The sequence below is a fragment of the Centrocercus urophasianus genome, unplaced genomic scaffold (genome assembly GCF_019232065.1).
Source record: "Centrocercus urophasianus isolate 14NV4802_14NV808 unplaced genomic scaffold, USGS_Curo_1.0 seq_11, whole genome shotgun sequence".
NCBI classification, from domain to species: Eukaryota; Metazoa; Chordata; class Aves; order Galliformes; family Phasianidae; genus Centrocercus; species Centrocercus urophasianus.
The window spans coordinates 8,331,403-8,346,974 of record NW_024884253.1 but is presented as its reverse complement, the minus strand read 5'-3'; the positions used below and the strand labels follow the sequence as shown (position 1 = coordinate 8,346,974).

Below are 15,572 nucleotides of genomic sequence, written 5' to 3'. Positions count from 1 at the left end.
TATAGCTCACAAATAGCTGTAACGTGCAAACCATCTTTATACAAAAAAAGAATTACATGAAGTCAAATGTTTTCTCTGTCGCTTCCACCAGATGGATATGCATTAATAATACCAAACTTTTAAAGGTATGTAAGATTTGTAGAGCAACAGAATGAAATACGTTCAGTCAACTTTGGTTATTAGCACAAACTACACAATACAACTTCATATTAGCCTCAATTGTTAATAAAATTTAGGTAAATTAATTCATATGGAAAGCTTAATAAAGCATCTGTTAAGTATTTGGGTCATAAAAGCTTACTGTTTCCTTCCTGGCTAGTATACTGCTTCTTTTCACAATTTGTCCTTGGATCCATGCGCCCATGCTGAGATAAGAAATGTCTCCTGGTTTACTTAGCCCTATACCTCAAAAAGTAGGCTTAAACTTGGATAAAAGGTATATGGGAAGGGGTAGCTGGATGAAAATTGAATGCAGGTTTAGTTTACATCTTGTGGATATTTTCCACATATGCTAAAGACTTCATTCAGTGAGTATTTGAGAAGTGAGATGCAGACCTAGTACCACCCAAGGATACATACATGCTATAGCTATGTTAAGCCAGATGTCCTAAATTCTCCCATTTCTTTGTGACTGGCTTGTAACAACGTGGCTCAACCCCTCACCTTACAGAATGATAAACTGTTAGCAAGAGGTTATAGTTCTTCACCAACAATTCTTTCACTGTTCCGAACCACAGGTAACCTACATGTAGCTTTAAATGCCTGTGAATTAGGGTACATCTTCAGTTACATTATCATGTATTGTTTCCAGCAAAAGTGATGCCTCACTGAACATTCTTCGAATAATTTAAAGAGCACTAATGACATTTTCTAAAGCACCTGGAAATTTTAATTAGCATGCTTAGCATATTCAGCTTCTACATCAGCTTTCTTTAAAGTCTTCTTTTTTCTCTCCTGCAAAGCTCTGGAGAATAACAGTTGAAGTTTCAGTGTTTGCACCATTACTTCAAGTAAACAGCTCTGGTACAGTAAAAAGGTTCAGACACGCATTAATCTCAATGGAAAAAGAAAAAAAACCAATGTTTAACATTCCAACACAGGCAAAAGACTCCTCTTTTTCCTCTACTACTGAGAGAGCAGGAATTGAGTCACAGTGTATTCTATTTAAATATCTGCATGCTGTCCAGCCAATATTGTGCCTTTTGTCTGGTACGCTACTGCTAAGCACAGAAGAACTACGGCATGGACTACTTTCTACTTTCAATACATCAAAGTAATCTGTACTTCTTGTCCTGGAACATTACAGAAAACAGACACAATTGACAAGCAGACATCTAAAAAAAATGGTTTACCAGTTGGTAGTATCTTCTTGCAGTCTTAACAGAGAACTCCTCTTCCCCAGGTTACCGATGCAGCAGCTTGTCTTCAGAATCTGAACAAACAGGAGAATACCATTAAAACTAAACAATACACAGCACTTTAATTACATCAGTCAGTGCAGGAGGTAAATCAATGTTAATCCTGTAATGCCAAGGAACAAATGCTGTTCTTTAGGAATCCAAATAAAACAAAGCACTTGTAATTTTATGGAACTGACAGCGCAAGGAAATAAAAAGGCATCCTGACAAACTCTTCTGTGAGTCAGCAAGGCAATTAGCTGTGATCATAAGCATCAGAAACAGAGCATTACATCTCAGCACTACTGAGCCAACTTGCGTTTAGTTGCAGCAGAGAGAAGGAGGTCTCAGTTTATATGCACTACCATATACTGCACATAGAGAAAGATGGTTCATGAGTACAGTTTCCAACAGTTAAAGACAAAAATGGTCAATGACAGCATTTACCCTTCGGAACTTAATATAATTTTAAAGTAAGATATGTAAGTAAAGCTTTTGGCTTAGAAATTTAGTCTTGTATAGTACAACAGAAAAGCATTTCCCTGCGGTAATTTTCCATTGAGATCTACTGCAAGCATCTTTTGGCTCATTTGGAATAGGTTTATAGAAACATATTCCTTTTTATACTGCAGCAACTGGCTGCAGTAACTAGCTAAAGTGAACACCTTACCACTGTTGTATTACATAAGTTTATTCCATCTGGGATCTGGAAGGCTTCTTCCATTTCAGGGTTTTCAGCAACTGTAAATGTTTAAGTGTTTTCACTTCACCTGCCCCCAGAAAACCCACTTTAGCTCCTACCGCAGGCACTGCTCCTGTTACCAGAATCCACCTTATCAATATTTCACATCGGGTCTTTTTTTTTTTTTTTTTTTTTTAAAGGAACAACCCTCCTATTTCATACTTCGCAAAACCAACCTCATTCTGCAGTGCATCTGTTTTTAGAAATTAGTTTACAAATTGTTTTTAGAGATCTGGTTTAGAAATACAGAATTCCTGTCGTGTCAATGACTTCTGCAGATCCAGCTGAAGAGGCACAAAATACTCAATGTTCATTTGTACTACTTCAGCTACCAACAGCTCCTTGAGGTTACATAATCCTGATTAATGAGCATTTAGCACAAAAATACTCTGCTTTGCAGTGAAATTCCCAATCAAATAAAACACAGTCCTACCAATTTTCCCCTGCTTGAGAATGAGTGAGGGAATGGGAAGATCCCTGCAACATGGAGGCTCTGGGATGATTTTAGTTTTACGAAAACTATCATCAAGAGTTCCTCCCCTTTTCCCACAGAAGAATCCTGTATCCCCAACAGCACCATTAGCAGAAGACAAGGATTCCAAAGATCAAGAGACCATTATGCAAAATGTAACTGATAAGTCAAATGATCTGACTCCCATCCTGCAGCAAGTCTGCTGCAACAGTTCAAATGTTAAAAAAGGAGTAATGTCAATCAATGATAGCTTTTGCCAATTTGTGTCAATGTCAAAATAAACAGGTGCCTCAGAACTTAATGTTTTTGTTCTCCCTGCAAGTGTTGCTGTACAAGGTACTCATTCATCCTCTTGAGGAAAGAAATCTGAAAATATATCCAGGACACCTTCCTCGCTATGCCAAAGCACAGGATCTGTTTCAACAACTGTTCTAACTGCCCTATTCCGGAGAGGGAAATAGATAATCTGTAAGGTCTCTTCCAAGCAATTCCAATGATTCTCTCTAAATCATGGTTCCTCCTCCTCCCAAAGTGCTCTATAAAGTCACCATTCCTGACAATTCAGTTCCAAACCTCTGTTCGGAAGCCATAAGGTCTTATACTCACATGCTGCTTTGTGTTTCACTGAGCAGAGCAGCACAGGTCCCTGCCTTACAACTGCAACTCAAAGCTCTCATGGCTGAATGATCACCTACGTATAATTGCACATGTATAATTTCCTCCTGCACTCAAATACTAGGATCTTCCTATCTTGCTAGAGCCTAGTAGAAAAAAAATTTCTTATTCAGTAGCAGAGAATAGGTTTTCTCAAGTGTGACTGATTATTTTACTAAACCAAATATTTGTTACACTTCCACTGCATGAACTTACAATTCAGCACGTTTTCAGTTTCATCCATTCAAACTTCACTTTTACCTGAAGCAGCAGGTAAACGTGCTGAATTTTGTTTTAACAAAAGCTTCATCCAAAGCTGCACAGAGACCCTCCTGTTCCCCAAGCCCATGCTTTCCCTGCACAGCCCAGCAGTGCTGCCCTCTTGCTCAGCATCTTCCACACTGTAGTCTCTCCCTGATGAGCCATGCCTGCATGCTGACCCCTTCAGCAAGAAGGGAAAAAAGTGCCAGGAGCTGGAGCTCAAGAGCAAGCCTGGGTGGGAAATGGCAGAAAACCAACAGGTACTGCAGAGCAAACAGCTCATGGAAACATCTGCTTCCATAGGAACTATGTGATCTGCTGGGGCTGGACAAATTATGTGTGGTGTCATGTGAGGAAAGGCACTGCTGAGGGTGTGTGTGCCTCCAGCAGCTGTGCAACAACACACAGCACAACAGGGGCTGATGTGGGGGCATACACTGAGCTACAGATGTCTGGTCCCTACAAAAACATGGAAAAAAGTCTCCAGTTTTCAATGTAACAATCCATCACTTGTGTTGTGCTTCAGTTGATATAACCCGTTAAGAGCTCATAACTGTGATATAAACGACAACACAGGAGAAATAAGCAGTTACCATCCTAGCTTTTCAGTGTTGATTCAAAAATTAATTTTCTTTATTTCACCAAAGTCTGCTGAACTAAATTAACAGTGTTTCTTTGGCAAGCTGATTAGCATAGCTAGCAAACAACAGAAGAATTTGCTCACTCCCAGAAGACATTCCTGCTTACTTTCACATGCTGTGTTGGCACAGCTTCGTAATGATTAATCTAAAAGGACACAGAGCATAAGCCTAAATTAGGGAGGCCTCACCTATCCATTACAGTGATCATCCCTTACTTCATTTGTTTTGTCACCTAAGGAGAAGGTGGAATTTAATTCTGCAGTACAGCACCTGACTCAATCTTGTTCCCATTCAAAATTCACGCTCAAGAAAAATAACCACTAAGATGCAAAGAGCCTTCCGTGAGTTGGACCATGTTTGTTTTTCTCTGGTGTACGTGTTTCAACAGGCACACACTCAGCCACAGCTTCCTTAGCCTCCAAGATGTTGCTCTTAGCTGAGCTATAAGGGACAACACTTCTGAGATTAAGGCAGCATTCTCAGAGGAAAACAAGCAACAGCACGCAGAGGCTAACATCTTACTGAAAAAACTCAGAGTTCCCTATGCAAGATAGTTTGCTGAAACACTATGGAAAAACAACTCTTACTGCCAGACAGAGCAGTTTCTAGGCAGAGATTTCATGTTATCCCTACAAGTTTTTCCAGTCTTTGCTACTATTAATGCAGGAGTCACAGATCAAGCACACTCTGTGTCAGAGCAGGCTCCAAGTGCTCACAAGCAGGTAGCAGGGACGGCTCAGGAACAGAGGGAAGGTGAAGTCCAAGTATTTCCTTCAATTCTGCATAAGCTGAGAGCTGCCAACGCAATCACATGTGCTCCAGTTCTCTGCCTTGCTCTGGTTGGATGCTCAAGACACTACTGAGCCGACAACCTGCAATAGCTTGAACTGCCATTTCTGTGATTAGCAGCTTATGCAGCACATTCAAGAACCCATAGAAAAGTAAATGTCACAGCTTAATGCAGCCAAGTAATTGTAACTAAAAAGCTTTGTCTAAACTATGTTTAGGAATAACAGCAGCTGGCATTAACCTATATACCCAATGCTATTGTACATGTATTGCACATTAATCACATCCACAATCACTGTGCTGCACACATCTGAGTCTGAATTTGCTTAGGCCCAAATGTAGAAAGCACAGGAGACAGCAACGGAGTTTTGGGATGATGCATCTTCCTCAACATGGATCTCAACAGGCCTGAAAACCCATCAACAGCATGTCCAGAGAAGGGCAACAAAGCTGGTGATGGGTCTGGAGCACAAGTCTTGTGAGGAACAGCTGGAGGAGCTGGGATTGTTTAGTATGGAGAATAAAAGGCTCAGGGGAGAGCTTATAGCTCTCTAGGACAGGCTGAAAGGAGGGTCTGATAAGGTGGGAGTCTGGTGAGCCTCTTCTCCCACTTAACAAGCAATAGGATGAGAGGTAGTGGCCTTAAGTTGCACTAGGGGAGGTTCAGGCTGAATTTTAGGAAAAATTTCTTCTCTGGAAGTGGTGAGGTGCTGAACCAGCACCAAGGAGCTGGTAGAGTCACTGTCCCTGGATGTGCTCAAGAAGTGTCTGGATGCTTTACTGCAGGACATGGTTTTGTGGGGACATACTGGTGGTAGGTGGGCAGTTGGGCTTAATGATATTGGAGGTCTTTTGCAATCCTGATGACTCTAAAAAAAGAAAAAGCAACGCACTGAGTCCTGTAAAAGCAGGAAAATCTTTACATGCTAGAATTCATACAGACAGCTTTAACAGAAAACAAAACATGAGAACTCTATTGGTCACTTAAATAATACAAAGTTGTGCGTTTTTTGTTTGCTTGTTTTTTCTCCTTTCCAATTTACTTCACCAAAACAAAAGTTTACAGTTGGAAGAGGAAATTGTCCTGTAAATTTATGAATTGCCTGCCAGGGATCTATTACAATGTCCCCAGTGGTTTGCTTCTACACAGCTGAAAAGTTCTCACTTCTCTGCTTCCAGGAGAGTAATGAAACTGGGTAAGATCAAAAGAAAAGATACTAAATGTCAGTTTCAGTTCTGGTTACAGCTTCAACCAGAAATCATACAGTCAGTAACAATGGTGCTAAGATGCAATACATTGTAGGTGAAGATTAATTTATCTTCACAAATTAATAAAGTTGCAAAAGCAGACAAAAGACACTCATACAACACCTTCCATTGCTCCCACAGCAAACATTTGGCATAGGTTTCAAGCATTATCAATCCAAGACAATGCTTTAATTGAGGTGTAATTTACCACACTTACACAGAACCCTGATCAGCTTTTCCTGTTAATTACTCTAAAGTCATTGAAAAGATTTTAAATGTAAGCATTTTCTATGATTCTCTCTCCTCTTAGTGCTATTTTTCTGTTTTCAAATACCACACACGACATTTTGAGCTCAGCAGAGCTGCATGGTTTATCCACTTTCCCTTAAAATACAAGTTCCCAAAACAACTTGAAGTTGGAGGATCTGAACAGAATAACAACACATCTCTCCACTAAGGGGAACAGCATATGCTCAAGATCCAAGAGTTTGTTCACACTTCAGAAGATTCAAATCTGTAAGGAACGTTTGGATGTTGTGTTGAGGGACATGGTTTAGTGAGAACTACTGGTGATAGGCGGATGGTTGGACCGGGTGATCTTGTAGGTCTTTTCCAACCTTGGTGATTCTGTGAAATCAGATCTTTACCTTTAAGCTCTCATTTACTCACTGTCTTGGAGTTCAGGAGCCTGTGCCAAGATTTACAGTAAATGCAGCAGTAGAAACAGATCTCGAGCTCAACATACAATTGAAACTGTAAATATTAATTTCATCTAACCATACAATGAGCATGTTTCTCTATTTCACAAAGAAATGAGGAACTGTAAGAACAATTATACTGATAATCATTTGAACATTCTGACATAAGACTATTTAACTAGAAAAAAAAAACAAACAAACATCACCAGTATTTCACTGTTCTCCTTTGAAACAGTTACTCCTCACAGAGCAACTCAACTCCTTAGAGTCCTACTCAGAGGAAGACAGGCAGAGTGGAGATGAAGCACTTCCCAACTTCCTTATGAAACAGGTTTCAATAGCAAGATGAACACAGCAAGGTTCAGTTATACAGACTGAAACACCACAAAGACACACAGAATCATTGGGGTTGGAAGGGACCTCTGGAGATCCCAATGCTAAAAGCAAGTTCTCTCCAGTAAGTTATGCAGGAAAGCATTCAGGAAGGTTTTAGATATCTACAGAGCAGAAGACTCCACAGGCTCTCTGGGCAGCTTGTTCCAGTGCTCTGTCACCCTCAAAGTTCTTTCTTGTGTTCACATGGAACTTCTTGTACTTCAATTTGAGGCTGCTGTCCCTCATCCTGTCACTGGCACCACTGAAAAGAGCCCTACCCCATTCTCTAAGTCTTGGTAAGATCCCCTCTCAGATGACCCACAGTAACTGTGCCCTATGCCATGTTATGTTTTCTGTATGCCACCACAGAAATAATCTTTTCTATTGCTGTTGGAAGGATGACTCTTGATACAAGGCAAAAGAGCAGGACATATAGGATGAGAAAACCTTGAAGATTTCTTCATTCTGAAGCAAACCTGTCATGTCTTCATAATTCAGATCTCAATTATTATGTTTGCTCTTCGATTTTATCAGACCTGGCCAGGGGACCCAGTAAAATACTCTGCTGAAACCTGGAATTAGTCCATGGGATGAACACAGGACTGACCTTAATTCTTCTACTCTCTAGAGACGTAAACTAAAAGAAACTCTGTACATGACATGAACCAGCAGACCAGCACAACTGCTACTGACTCCACCTCAATGATTAAATACACAAGCAACCAACGAGAACTCTTCCTAACTAAAGCTTACAGCAAGACCACCGCAGTTGCCCATCCAGGCTCCAAAGAAGAGTTTCAGTTTTCCATTAAACAAAGATCTACTGTGAGTTAAGACTTAAAATCAGGACTTACCCGTGCCATAAAAATTCCTCCTCACCAGGCTGTGCTCAGCCTTTCCTGGATCCACCTCTCCAACCTCTATTTGCAAAGCACCCCAGCTGAGCGAGGCACCCGCCTGGCTCACACACCAACACTGATTTCAGGACTCCACAAACAGGTCGGAGTCAGGCTTCCCACATGCTACAATCAGCAGGCAACTATGCAAAAGGGCCTTCCTCTTTTCCACGAGGTGCAATTTAAAACTCTTACTACTGAAAGCAGGTAGCAGGGGATAGAGAAGGTACTCTGAAGCCCCGTATGTGGATATCTGGTGAGTATCTTTTTTTTTTTTCCTAATCATCTGGATTTAGACAACTTATTATCTAGTCTACAGAAGACCAGACATTACTTCAAGCTCTTAGCCATGTTTAGTAGACCTAGCTTTCTCTACCTGATGTTTAAGTAGTCCAAGCTCTCAGCCCAGGTGGTCTGAATGATGTTTTTATGGTTCAATATTTAAATTTTCTTGTTCTGCTTAAAAGATACCACAGTGCTTCTGTTTGCAACCTTGAGAAGGAAGTCTCACTCCCAGAAAGCTGTTGATAGACTGTCTCATTTTTTACATCCGTTTCTCACTAGACATTAAAAGCAAGTGGACTCCTATGCTGCACAGGAAATCTGATGAACTTTAAGTCATTCTTACACTCTCACATCCTCCCAAAACTTCTGTCTGTATCTATGAAGTAAAAGACCTTTGTTGAAAACACAGTTGGAGGAGCCATCATCAGAGGCTTTAACACACCTTTCCTACATTTGATGCACATGTTATAACCTAAGTCAATACAGGAGTTGTACAATTATTCTACGCTGCTTTGAAGTAAGAGTACTTTAGAATAATTCTTATATTCTCCTGCAGAAGAGAAACACCAAGATTCGAATGGTCACATATAGGTTCTACAGGCTGCAATAGGGGATTCATTTAATAGAATACCCTATATTTAAAATATAAATATAGAATATATTTATTCTATATAAATATAGAATATCTATAGATAGAAAAAATCATTCTATATAAATATAGAATATTCTAGAAAAATATAGAATATAGAATATATATAGAATAGAAATAGAATTAGCAGGTATGTAGAAAAAAATCCCTAATTCACAGACTGGGTCCTGGTTTTTTTGCTCCTGTAAGGCTACAAATACTTGTTCCAAGATTAACGTCTTTGAGGATACAGAGTTTCTCATGGGGAAATGCAGTCAAAAACCTAAGGTTAAATACACATATGAAAGAAAGGCGCTTCAAATAATAAAATTCACATTGAAGAGTCAAGCCCAGCACATACTTAGGTAGCTACAGATAGCAACTTTGCTTCTTAGAGTGCAAAGAGAGACATACAGCTCTTTTTCATCCACTTGCCATTACCTTTGTGAGTGGAGGCAAGCACGTGCAGCAAGACTGTAATCAATACCAGCACTGCATCCGCTTACAAACTTTCAGAAAAGTTCCAGGTCCGTGGATTTGAAGAGTAACAGAATAGGAACAAACGGCACTAACAACGCATAACTAGACTTTAACCCGAAGGGCCTAACTTCTGCAGTTTCCAAATTTACATCAGGGACCTCATCTGCAAAGTGCTTTAAAGCCACGTGACAAGTTAGCTGCTCTATAGGTGAAATGTGCCTTCTTGAGAAACCCATAGAGCCATTACCCATGTTATCAAGCAGAGGAGAGGCAGTACTACATATGAGCCAGTGTTCATCCCAACAACAGGCAGAGCCTCCCAAGCTCCTCAGAAGCTCATTATCTAGGAGTGTTGCTTGTATTGTGCAACACAAACCCAGAAGCAAGCTTCAGCTTGGCAAGAGGTGCAAACAAAAACGTGCACATGCACTGTACATGCATACCTTCTAGGAAGAAACTGGATCTGTCATGTGGTGCTGTGTACTCATCTGCTCAAGGACTGTGATTCAGCGCCTGCAGAGCTGTACAAGGACTATGATTCAGTGCCTACAGGGTGTGTTGGATTTGGTACAGCTGCACTGATTAATTGTACACAACAGACGTGTCTGACTGCTGACAGGGAAGGGCTACACATACAAAGTTAAGAGCACTCAGAAAAGTACAATATAGCCAGGTCTCTCTGCCTTCAGAATTATTCAGTGTAACTACAGAAATCTTCTGTATCATCTGGTTCTTTTTCTTTTTTTTTTTTTTAAACCTCAGAATAAATGAAGCTAGTTAACTTTCATGATAGGCAAGATTTAGTTCAATGCCTGTCACGCCTAGCATGGGAGAGAACAAACATTACCTACTATGGAATTATCTGCATTGCCATTCATGAACTAATACAATTTATCAGGGACATCTCACGCTGCACAGACACTGCCAAAGAACGGCATGATTTATTATTGGTGATCCTCCAGCAGAACTTCCTATAGCAGGAACCTTCTGACACAGCAGACAGTTGCCAGTAGTCTCCAACTATTAGAATATGACACAAACAAGACAGAGGAAGTAAAGAGATAAACATAACTATAAATCTCATCAATAAAGATATGCTTGTCATTGAGCCTAAGCTAGAAAGTTACTTTAGCATTATGGTACTGTCATGAACATCACAGAAAAACTAGAACAAGTAAGAATAACGTAAAAATCACTGGCCAATCAAGCACCTTTTAGCAGCTTTTTTCAGTCTTTCAATAAATATGGCTTTCACAGATTTAGAAACATTATGAATATTTTGATTTTTCTTAGTCTCTTATCATGCAAATACAGAAATGGATGCTGGCCTGCTGGGATGGTATCTCCCATATCAAAGAACCATAGAAAGACCTGGGTTTAAAAAAAACTTAAAGATCATCTAGTTTCAAGTCCCCTGCTATGTGCAGAGTTGCCAACCACCAGACCAGGCTGCCCAGAGCTACATCCAGCCTGACCTTGAATGCCTCCAGGGATGGGGCATCCACAGCGTCCTTGGGCAATCTGTTCCAGTGCCTCACCATCCTTTGAGTGGAAAAACTTCCTCCTAACATCTAACCTAAACCTCCCCGTTTCAGTTTAAAACCATTCCCCCTTGCCCTATCACTATCCACTCTCATGAACAGCCATTCCCCCTCCTGTTTATACGCTCCCTTCAAAATACCAGAAGGCCACAATGAGGTCCCCCCCATAGCCTTCTCTTCTCCAAGCTAAACAAGCCCAGTTCCCTCAACCTTTCCACATAGGAGAGGTGCTCCAGCCCTCTGATCACCTCAGTGGCCCTCCTCTGAAAGGGCTCCAAGAGCTCCATGCCCTTCTGTGCTGGTGGCCCCAGGCCAACTGTAACATAAATAACACAGTTATATACTTAGAAGTACAAATATCATCAAAAGTAGTATTAAAATTTGACTGAGATCTACCAGGACTAAGAGAAGTTCTCACTTGGCTATACTTCTAGTCAATGTATAATTGCAGAGTAAAATAAAGAGTCTTCCACTGATAATTATTAACCTTGCTCCTATCTTTGAGGTCTCTTATTTAGGAGCTATTGAACTACAGAAACTAAGAGAACAGTAACCAGACAAACATGCATTTCGATAATTTGGTTAAAATTTTGGTTGCTTTCAAGTAATTAACACTGCTGCCCCTATTAGCCATAGTGAGGCTAAACATACAGCACCAAGCATCACAGGACTTAAGTATAGAACTCTGCTACAGCGGCAAGCCTTGGCAAAGGTGAAATTGGACACATCTGGAGGGGGATAAGCACAGAAATGCTGTTTGCTGACCCTTCGGAGAGCCACTGAGGATACACTGCATGAAGTACACACACTGAGATCTCTAAGATCTTTACATTATGAAAAACAAAGTGTTGGAACAGCATTATATCCAGGTCAACCACTACAACGCTGCTGGTGATTGCTGTTGGATTATTAAAAGGAGTGCCTTAAAATATTAAAAAGTAGTTAAAAACTAACATTGAAATTTTATTAGGACAAATTTCCAGTATCAAGAATGAGTGCAAAGTACAGTTTAAATTTTACTAGATGTATCACCAATACTAAAAATATATATAAATGAAATTAATTGCTCCACAGGCAAGCCCTAGATTTGAAGGTAAGTTTGTGTAAATGTTGAGCAAGACTCAACCCATCAACAGGATCCACCACCTGTACACTTTTCTGTGTACCACAAGTCTGAAGAATCACCCCTAGAGAATACAACCAACTTCTTGGTCTTGTGGTCACCAGGGCACAGTCAGGGCTCACGAACATCGCGCTTACAACTGAGAGCACAACTCTACAACGACAAGTTATTGAGCAGCTCATAGAAATGTGACAGTTCTCCCAAGATCACAAGCAGCCAAGAAACAAGGCAGGAGAATAAGGCGGATCCAGACATGTGGTCTCTCTCGCTAACCCTCGGATCCATGCTGTGATCCTAACAGATGGCAGAGGCCATCAGCTGCTGTGCTTCCTTTGCCAACTCTGAAATGGACAAATGAAGTGCATACTCCATTCCCACAAGTAGCTTCCAAAGCAGCACCTTAAAACATAGAGTTTTCCCTGTATGGCATTAAATCCCACTAATGCTGGAAAGCAGCACCACACAGGAAAGCCATTGATAAGAACTCACTCATGCAACTTGTAAGAAACCCATGTTTGTTTAGGCAGCTTCTCAAAGCCTCATTCACTGCTTCTGCATATCTACAGCACCAGGAAAGCAACCCGTAGTAGCAAGCTCAACTATGAGGAGACAGCTTCACTGCTGCCATAAATTCCACTATACATATTCAAATCTTTGATTATTGTAAGAAATGTTACAAATATTTTACAGACATTTCTGCAACTGAACACACTGAGGTAATAACAAAGAGCTGCATTAGCACTAACTTACCTCAAGGACCACAGTTCTGAAAAGGCACAGCAGGGTAGGGCTGAGCTAACGAGACTTAAAGAATATCACCAGCTCTTCTACTAGCCAGCAAGAGCTGCTGCCCAAAGGAGTGGCTCAACCTTTTCCCAACCGCAGCTCTTTCCTACTTTGTCATAAGCCCATATGCTGTAAGGCCAAAGGCAAATTACTTACCTCATTTTCTTTTAGTCTTCTTTCTCTGGTAAGAGCAGCTGAATGGCAAAAAGGCCACCATTCAGCAGCCAACTTCTAAAAAAATTATGTCACATTTACACAGAAGGATGGAAATCTGAGAGAAACACAAAGCAAAAAAAAAGTGCACTGAAGTCCAGAGAGGGGCACAAAGAGGACAGACACACAGACCTCCCGATAGATACGCCTTCATGTGTAGAGACACTGTGATCCATTCTACCCTTCTGAATGTTTCTGTTGGAAAGGTTTTCAATCTGGAGTCACAGTACTTGACAGTATCCTGGGCTTCCACAAAGGTCACACAAGAGCTGGAAAGCTTTCAATTAAAATTGAATTAATGTTTCACAATATCAATTTTAAAGAAATAAGTCAGTTTAGTTATGTATTTTGCTCAGTGAATAAAACACATAAAAGGCAAACCAAGTTTCGTATCTTATACCATTTTATAAATTTCCAGTGGAGAAAGAGAAACAACCCTAAACAAATCTGTGTTAAGATATGGTTGTTTAGGGATGTTTTTTTTTTTTACTCTAAATTACTTTACATTTCACTCAGCCACATCAGTAACTTTCACAAGCTGACAGTCAGAAACGTGTCAGAGAACATAACAGTGTGGTGCTTTCATCAGAATTTACAATTGCAACTCATCACAACTGAAGAGCCCCCCGAGTTTGTTTTTTTTTAATAATATTTAGAGATCTTACAGGTTAACAGCAGTTTTAAGAGATTTTTGTTGTGTCACTGCTGTACAGCCTGTCAAGAGCAAATGCTATCTACCATCAAGCTGCACACTTACCCTTACCGCGCTTCTGACGTGCAATCACTGTTATCAGAAATGCTGCTATCGCTGAGGCATTCAGAAGTGTTGCAACAGTTCAAAGTCACTATTACAAACAACCCCAGCATGCAGATTTGTAGCTTTCAGACTCTTCTTTCACTTACACTCCTGAAGAATAAAAGCCTATTTCTGTCCTGCTTACTCCTTAAAACGTCTGAGTATTTAAGGGAAAATGAGCACTTCTGAAGTAATTGATCTTTAAGGCTTTGTTTCTGCTCTCAAAAATCCTAACCAAGTGCATTTTTCCCCATTTACAAAACAGATACTCTAAGATACTAAAATAGACACTTACTATAATTTTGAGAAACCAAAATCTGTCCACACATACAGCTTTGGTTTTTTTCCTCCATTTGTGGAAGCAGAATGCAAGCAGTTCCAGATGCAGCAATTCTGAGCATGAATGTACAAGTAACAGTCACCTACACCCAGTAATTTCCACTCTTGTCACTTGGAAATCAGTGAGCTCTAACTAAGCTGCCAAGAAACTCAAGCCACAAGGCTGGCTGTAGTTTGGAAAGACAAGCAAAAACAAATAGACAAGAAAACCCAACCCAAACAAACCTGGCCTTGAATTATTTGAAGAGAAGTGATTGGACCGAAACAACACAATTGTGGGAGAGATCTCAGTGTACCAAAGCTTCACACTTTACACCAAGGCTTTGTCCAAAATTTCATGACAAAAAAAAAAAAAAAAAAAAAAAAAAATCAGTCAAATGACTCACGAAGTCAACTCAAAGCTTACCTGAGTTGCTACAGAAGAACAAAGAGGTATGTGCAATTACCAGCCTTGCTCTTACTAATCCTCAAACTTGGAACCATTTAAAACAAAGTCACACAGCTGGACTGTACTAAAAGTGAAACACCTACTTCTGTTATGTTGATAAAAGGAAGTTATGACCCGTTATCTGCTCCTTCAGCCTAGATTAATCTGCTTCTGTTTTAGAATACTGGTTAATTCACTCAGTTTTTGTATAACTACACTCACAGAGAATTGCAGAGAAGTATTCTTCACTGGTAGGGAGATCTTGGCAAACAGTTCCTTCCATTAGTTAAGAGATGAAAAAATAAAGGAATGCCACTTGTGATGTTTTTAACATTAAGATGACATATGAGCTATGAAAGCAATCCTCAGTGTGCATGAACACCACTCGTTAGCAAAAGGCTTGATGAAATACCTCCTCAGGGGATCTTCTAAAGCAGATGTAAAGAACAGTACTGAAAAACAAGAAAATGGTACGCATGCTCAGAATTCAAAGGCAGGCATCAAGGCCATCAGTCCCACCTTACTTTTGAGTTCACAACTGAAAGTGGAATCGCAGGATTAGACTTATCTAACTTTCACATAAATCATTTGCCTTCACAGCCCTGAAGGGAAGAGAGCCCTTAGAAGGTATTTGCAAGACACTAAGTGTCTTTCTTAAAGCTGTTCTGTTATCAGAATTGAAACCACCTGTTTCCACTGTACAGAGAAAAAAAAAAAACAAACCAACAGTTGGCCAAAATGACCAACTTCTAAAAAAAAAAAAAAAAAAACAACAACAACA

General features: G+C 40.1%; 1 protein-coding gene across 1 annotated transcript in view; it reads right to left on the bottom strand.

The window, feature by feature from the left end:
• The window catches only part of CYRIB (CYFIP related Rac1 interactor B), a 74,164-nt gene that overhangs the window by 40,906 nt on the left and 17,686 nt on the right, over positions 1-15,572 (bottom strand). The window contains 1 exon segment of the mRNA XM_042809060.1: positions 1,353-1,432. Within this exon segment, the coding sequence (XP_042664994.1) occupies positions 1,353-1,432 (80 nt within the window).